The 7,802-nt window shown below is 35.8% G+C and overlaps 1 protein-coding gene across 1 annotated transcript in view; it reads left to right on the forward strand.

Annotated features, from left to right (window-relative positions):
* Positions 1 to 7,233, forward strand: part of LOC309594118 (macrophage mannose receptor 1-like) — a 32,708-nt gene extending 25,475 nt beyond the window's left edge. Inside the window, exons 25-30 of the mRNA XM_082319416.1 lie at positions 1,029 to 1,194; positions 2,737 to 2,889; positions 4,425 to 4,541; positions 4,809 to 4,976; positions 6,155 to 6,190; positions 6,541 to 7,233. Coding sequence (XP_082175542.1) covers positions 1,029 to 1,194; positions 2,737 to 2,889; positions 4,425 to 4,541; positions 4,809 to 4,976; positions 6,155 to 6,190; positions 6,541 to 6,740 — 840 coding nt within the window. The 3' untranslated portion in view covers positions 6,741 to 7,233. The remainder of the gene's footprint in view (positions 1 to 1,028; positions 1,195 to 2,736; positions 2,890 to 4,424; positions 4,542 to 4,808; positions 4,977 to 6,154; positions 6,191 to 6,540) is intronic.
* The last annotated feature ends 569 nt before the right edge of the window (positions 7,234 to 7,802 follow it).

Below are 7,802 nucleotides of genomic sequence, written 5' to 3' on the forward strand. Positions count from 1 at the left end.
AGTGGAGATTTTAATGAACTAAGAACTCTTACATGCTTCAGCACAAGAAAATGCTCCTGCAAAACAGTGTATAACAATGCTGTGTGTTGTTGGGAGTCATTTAAAGGGTCTCAAATATAAATTGTAAAATTTCCCACATTTTGAGTTTATTTTAATCTAAAAGATATTCCAGGAACAACATGCATCCAGCCCTCCTGCCGTGTGTTTATGTACCTCAGTGATCAGTGACAGGATATCTCGGGTCACACATCTGAGACCTGCAAAGGAATGGTTTTTACATGTATGTTTATGCTCACACATTCTACTAGAGTAGTCTCATTTATGGTAGTAGTAGCAAAATACAGTTGCAAACAGAAACAGGAGTAAAAATTAGTTAAGGGAATCTGGAGGCTATATGAAACAGTATATATTGACCAACAGATATATTTTTTCATTTGAAAATGCAATTGGTGTAATTGCTCCCATTAAGAAGTTAGAATATTATGGAAAAAAAAAAATCCTTTCTGTTTGTGAGATGTCTACATCAGTTGTATGACAGGGGAGGGTGAACATTTGGATGGTAGGTGTGTTTTGACATGCTACACTCTTCCCCATGAATCACAGTCACGATAACTACAACAAAAGCAATGGCGATCAGCGCCGCTTAAGAACACTCCTACTCACACCCCCATTTTCCACGCAGACCTTTGGGTGGTCATACCAACATGATGTCTTATCTGACTCCCAGTTTTATGCCTTCTCTCATGCCTCCTTTCTTTTTTCCCTTCCATTTCCCAGTGCTTGAAAAATGCTCTGAATCAATGTTAGATACTTTTTGGAGGGCATAAAAAAAAAAATCATTCTGCATTCACATTTGCGGATAACAGACACTGCACATTTTGTTGCGGTTAGCATTTACAGGTGCAAAAAGTGGGCATTAGTAAGCACGCAATTCCATACTGGTTACATGAGAGTCCTCCTGAGGATCCTGTGTAGCAGCTATGTCACTCTTAGCAACCTTGAAATTACCATATAGATTTTGCTTCCAGACCAATGGCAAGTATCAATGGATTGATAGATGGAGATTAGTTTACAGCAAGTGGTCCAGCGGGGAACCAAAACAGACATTAGCATGTGTCTACCTAGACACGGATGGCACCTGGAAGACAGCTTCTTGCAAGGAAAAACTCTTTTCTGTCTGCAAAAAATCAGATGGTAAGCAATTAAATATAAGTGTTTTAACTAGAGGGTGTGTAGATTTATCAACTGTGCTAAATATAGTAAGCTACTGGAAAAATACTTGTTTTATACACTAATATACAGGAAGACATGAGTAGCTAACTAACCAGCTCTAAATATTGACACGAATTCTTCCCAGAAGTAAATCAATTCATAATAATAATTACCAAAACCCTAAGAAACAAAGGACTGAATACTCATTAACTTCTTCACTATTCATTCTAATAGGAAAAGTAATTCTCTTGCTATGAGATCTGTTTTGATTAGGTATCAGATGAAATTCTGTATCCAGTTTGGGGCATCAAAGTTTGAAAAGGCTCTCAGTGACCTAGGGTTTCCAGATGACCAGGAAACAAGAATTTAAAGGAAAGATTATAATTGGAGTTGGACAAAAGACTAAGAGAAACCAGGTTATCAATTTTAAATATTAAAAATGAGCCCTAAGGAACGGAATCAAATTCTTCCCTATGTCTGATATGATTTGGAACAGACTTAAATAAAGCAAGGAAAACCTTCTAATTTTATCAGTACGGAAGCCTTTAATAAATACTTTGGACAGGTCAGGGAATCTCCATCACTACAGGTTGCTAAGAACAGACAGGACAAACATCTGTTAGAAATTATATATCAACTTCATGTCACCTGTGAGCACAAAGATGAAGTAAATAACCCCTTGAGGAGCCTTCCAAGCACAAAATTCTGTAATTTCTATGGAAATAAGTATAAATATGATTTCACAATTTAGCTATATTTTTGGTTTTGTCAACATTATGGAAGATCTTGAATCACTAGAAGATTTAAAATTGCATGCCAAATTACATTCTAAGATGTTGTAATTTGACAAAAATCCTCAGATTTGATATATAATGTCTTTTGCACTTTAATAGTCTGGAAATCTAATTTGAGAGCTGAACGTTCCTTAATAGGGAAAGAAATAGACTGTAGAAGTCTCACAGGAAGAAAATGTAATTTGGCAGAACATTTAATTTTCATTCCATCTGCATTTATCTTCTCATCCAAAATCTTCCTATTATATCACTCACTATGGAATTTATTCAGGATGCAGTTTAATAAAAAATCCTGCAAGCCATGTTTAGTTATACCAACACTTTCATTCACAATCACAGCTTCTGCTATAAGGTTTTGACCCTGTCAAAAAACGAGACTGAAGTGTCAGAAGACTTTTTAAAAATAGCAGTTTTAACTAATTAGGCAGATATCTATGCCAGAAAACCAGCTGGATATTTTATTGACTAGAGTAACTACAAAAATCATCATTAGACAGAATCTACACTTCTTATAGACTAGTGTATTTCTAATCACCTTGATAAATAAAGATGAAGCAAAATATGCTCTCAAACACAAAATCCAAGCCATATTCAAGCTCTTTTTAGTACATGCTTCATTTCTTCTATGATGACAAACCTAATATAGTCTGTTTAGTTTTGTCTTCCCAGTATAATGGGAAAAACAAATCTTATAAAATAACTGGATTCCAACTACCTGATCTCTTATCAGTAATGGCCCCTACCGAGCCACCACAACTTCCTGGAAAATGCCTGGAATCAAGAGGACACAAATCTTGGATACCTTTCCATGGTCACTGCTATTACTTCGAGGCCTCCAGGAAAAGAAGCTGGTCTCAAGCTCATCAGGAATGTGCCCGACTAGGTGAGTGTTTCATTATAGAAAGACTGAAGATGTAATTAAACACAAAAAATAATGGGTGATATTGCTAAGCAAATCTTAATTTACTTTAAAACTTCAAACTTAATGCTTTTTAGCTTGCTTTTCTGAGCATGCTTTTTCACAATACAACTATACTTTCTCAAAGACAGAGGCATCTGACATCTCAAACACCAGGTGAAATATGAATATCTCAAAAATATGAAATTCCTACTAGTTTCATGGAAATCACTTACTGGGTAGAGAGAAAAACACTTTTATAGTCCCACTAAGGCACAGATCATAGGATTAGCTTTCTCTTCCCCAAACAAGAGGGAATCCACACACAGTGTAAACTAGGAGACACAAACTCATAGGAAAGTTGTCTTTGTTAGTTCCAGGGCACGGTTTATTAATTGGATCTCACTGACTGGACAACAAATGAGATGGAGGAGTCATTTAGCTTTCATGAACCAGTAAAACATACCCAGCCATGCAGCTCCTGCTCTGGAACAGCCCTCACTGCTGTCTACGATCTGGAGAGAAGAGCTGTATGTAGATCAGAGGAGAGGAAAAGACACTTTACTCCACATTTCCGATTTCTCCTGGCTATTCACTGAGAATTGCTGTGATGCAGCATGTATTTCAGTGTGAGTAAGAATAGGAAACATCCTATATATTAGCACTATATGTCTGAGTGATAGCCTTTTCAGTGTAAGAGAGAATACAAGGATTTCTAGCAGCACTTCCTCATGTGTATGAAAACACTGACCTATGACTGAGTAAACAGAAAAAGTAGTTTTGCAAAGGCATTTTACTTTACAGCTACAGGACAACAGAATTCCTGAAATGGTTCTGTACAAAGATAAATCACATAACTACTAGAAAAAGTAATCATTACACTAATAACCAGAATAAAAGGTTGCATTTGGACATTGGTCCATATTCTAAATTCCTGCAATTTTGCCTGCACGCTACCCATTGGCCAGGCCAGGAAGGTGGTCATTTCCTGATGACCCCAACACAGCTTTGTATATTTGTAATGACAGGGCATATGGCAATTATAAATCAACTTCTGGATATCTTCTGGACCACAACCTCTAGCTGCTTACACATCCTATCTACCCTTGCAGTACACAGCATCAGGCACTGCCAAAAATGCTGCCCAGCCACTGGTGGGTGACAGAGCTGTAGTGGCAACGTGTGGTGCTAACTACATCACATGTACCACTTTCAGCCTACTTGCATCACATTCTGGGGTGTGGTTAGGCCTGTCCAAAAAGTATTGCAGGAGAGCAATTTTTCTTCTCTAAAATACCAAAGGCTAAACAAAACTCCTTGTCTTTGTGCTGATTTGCATCCATACAGCTCACAGTCATGCTCAAAATACAATATAGCGATATAATAACCATAATGAGACTAGTGAATATTACGTGGAAGAATTAGTGTCTTTTATATCTTTTTGCATATCTTTTATGTGTTTATTGACTCAAGCTGTAAGAAAATGAGACATTGTGATGTGTTCATTAATATTTTTTCAGCTGCTAATTTGGTATCAGTAGGAGACTATTCTGAAGCAAACTTTCTGTCAGACACCATTAAGATACTCCATGGAAAATCACCAAACTTTTGGATAGGGCTAAAGGAAAAAGACAGAGGTAATATCTTCAATATTTAATCATACATTACCACATCATACAATATGATATGTTATATTAAAAAGAAAGCAACTTTGTATACTTGAAAGTACACATATATAAAAAAAATACAAAGTTTATTTCAAAGCATGCTTGCACATGCTTAGAAATGTAACTGAAACATTTAATTACCTATTTGTGTTATAAATGTTTGTTTTCCCCATCACAACTTATTCTATCTATCTGAACCCCTGTATTTTATACACATATGCTCATTTTAAATATTAGGACAGTGGGTATGGACAGACAAATCTTCAATGGACTTTGTCAACTGGCAAATAGGAGAACCTTCAAACAAAAGGCATAAAGAGTGTGGAGAAGTATGTGCATTATCTGGCTACTGGAACACCAATGTCTGTTCTTTCAAAAAAGGATATATCTGTAAAAAACCAAAAAGTAAGCAATATTTCTAATACATTAAGATTAATAATGCCTGATAGTGTATGTTCATTGTGTAACGTAACAATGTAAAACATTACAGGTCTGTGTGCAAACAAATAGCAGGATTTGGCTACCTAAATACTGAGGACCCCCACATGACTTCCAACTGCCTCCTCAGAAGGCTGCATCTCCCATAAGTCCTGTAAAATTACCATCAGCCCCATGCAGCATTCATGAATACTTCAGACCCCTATGTGTAGGCAAAAGAATGGTCAAAGACCCTTCATTTTTAATAAAAAGTCAGTTTTCAGTAAAAGTTTCCCTCAAATATCACACAATCTAAGTTCAAAAGCAACATTTTTTTTTATTTCAGCTGAATATATTCTCCAAAAAAAATATCTTGTTCTGATGAGTGCAATGAAAACTCTGTCTTGTAGAAATTCTGGGATTGGTGACTCCTTTCATTACTGTCCTCTGAGCTGATGGATTAGAGGAATAAGATAACATACATTCTTGTGGCACTCTTTATCTACAGTGTGACAGAATCATGTTTAATAAAATGCTGGTACTCCCCTGATAGCAAAATTATCATCTGCAAGAAAATGCATGAGTTTGATTACCAACTGAGATTAAATGAAAGTGGTCTGGAACACGAACATTTTGTTCACTTAAACTTCATATTTCTGTTCACCTTTCCTTTACCTCATAAATTTAGGAAGTGCAATTACCATAGGAACCACATCCACATGGAATGGTTGTCTCTGACAGAAGGGGCTAAATTCACAGAAGATCCTTTTTAGCTCAAGTAAAATGCTCATGACATATTTCTAACACTCAAGACATCCGTTCAGGAAATTTTTCCCTTTTCACAAAACACCTTAAAATTATGAAAGATCTTGTAGGCAGTTTCTTAGAAATGAACATATTTGAAAACACTTGTAGAAGTAACAGAAATCTGGCTCTATTCTCATGTCTTGGGTATCTCGACCAAGGAGGTCCGATGCTCTTGCAATGAAAGAGCAGAGCATTCTACTAGAGATTTACACATGCTTAGCTCCATCTCTCCGGGAGAGCAATTGTCATCTGCAAGTGGATTTAGGGGGAATTGTCATGAGCATCTGGACTTAGGAACTTTAAAATGCCTCATTTTTTTTAAAGCACTCAGAATAAACATATTTTTTTCCTTCTGAAAGCTCCTGAAAGCACAGAGATGTCACCAGAAAATACAGGTAAGCATACTTCCTCTTAAGTAGAATTATAAGGAGATGCTCAAATACAACAAGAATATAATTTTATAGTTTCTAGGTATTAATTTTGAGAATATTTAAAACTAAAAAGTCCATAAACTTCATCTGTATCTAGATATAGGAAATAGAGGTAATTCTGAAGTAAACTGCTTTTTGATCAGATTTAATTATTTTTTATTTGGTTTTGTTAGTAAAAAAACCCCCACTTTTTGAACTGGAAATCTACACACATATTGCATTTGTCTGACTTTTAGTTGAAGAAATACCATTTATTACTGGATTCTGAAATCTCTTAAGATCAAAGGTGTTAATTCCATTTCATCCACTTACAGAAGGGAAAACGGAGAAAGTACTTTCCTCCAGCATCATTTGGCTGTTCGTTCTTCTAGCCTTTTCTATAGTTGGAGCTGGAAGTATAGTTTATTTCTACTTGAGGAAGAAAAGACAAAACCAGCTACATATTTCAACCAGAATGAGTGGACCAGAAGCAACTGCGGATATCCAAGAAAAAGATGCACATACGGATGTGTAGTCTGACAAAATACCTGTATGCTCCAACTAACAAAAAACAGTCTATGAATCCATGAAATCTTATGCCAGCTTTGCATCTACCTACCCAGATAACAGTCTTCTCTCTTCACAAATATAAAGTTTATGGGTTTATATAAATACACACACATACATACTCCCTCCAAAATTCCCTCCAAAGTGTTAGTTTCTTTTGTTTGTTTAGTTTGAGGAGTACACATACATTTTTCACATAAATGAGGATGGCTGAAAAGTTGGCTGCAGAGGTGTTAGGGCAAAACTCTGACAGATATTTACTACGTGAAACTGTTTTATTTAACTCAATGTAGAGAGTCTCCTTTTTGCTCATATCTTTACCTTATTTTTTCCTACTGTATTGCTTCAGTGTTATCTAGACTATGATGAGAAACACTGTTCATTTCAGATTTTCATCTTCACAGTTTATGACATTATGTTTTCATTCATGTAAAGCCTATTATAATACCTGCATCTGTGAATTAAATATTATTTCCTTACCAAAAAGTAGATGGAAAGCTGGGAAAAAATTGAAACGACTCCTTTATTCTTACTTCTAGTCTGAACTTTGGGAATAATTATGCCATTTCCTGCAGCCTTGCACTTTTGTGTTATTCTTTAAATATCAACATTTTTCTGCCAGGTTCAAATTAATAATAAAAATACAACAGTAGATGATCTTTCCATTGGGTTTTATTTCAGTAATGATGCTTTCAGTATGCAGAGATGCCCCTTTTAAAAATCCAAGCATGTATAATAAATGGCTACCTTGTACTGCATTATATAATTCTCCAGTTTAGATAAATAACATCATTGATGTACTTTTTGAAAATAAATTCTTCTATTTTTTTGTTGTAGTTTCATTTGATAAAATACTGCCTAGATCTCCTTTCAGCTTTTCTTCAATTGTACACAATAGCAGTGTTTGCCTCAGGGGGCAGTTTATCATTCAGCATATTTTAAGATACGCATCATCCCTCACGAGTTATGAAAACACCTTTCTCCAACCTACAGGAGGGCACCTGGCACTAACAGGCCTCAGTGAAGAAGC

The sequence above is a fragment of the Platalea leucorodia genome (genome assembly GCF_965183815.1).
Source record: "Platalea leucorodia genome assembly, chromosome: 1".
Classification (NCBI taxonomy): domain Eukaryota; kingdom Metazoa; phylum Chordata; class Aves; order Pelecaniformes; family Threskiornithidae; genus Platalea; species Platalea leucorodia.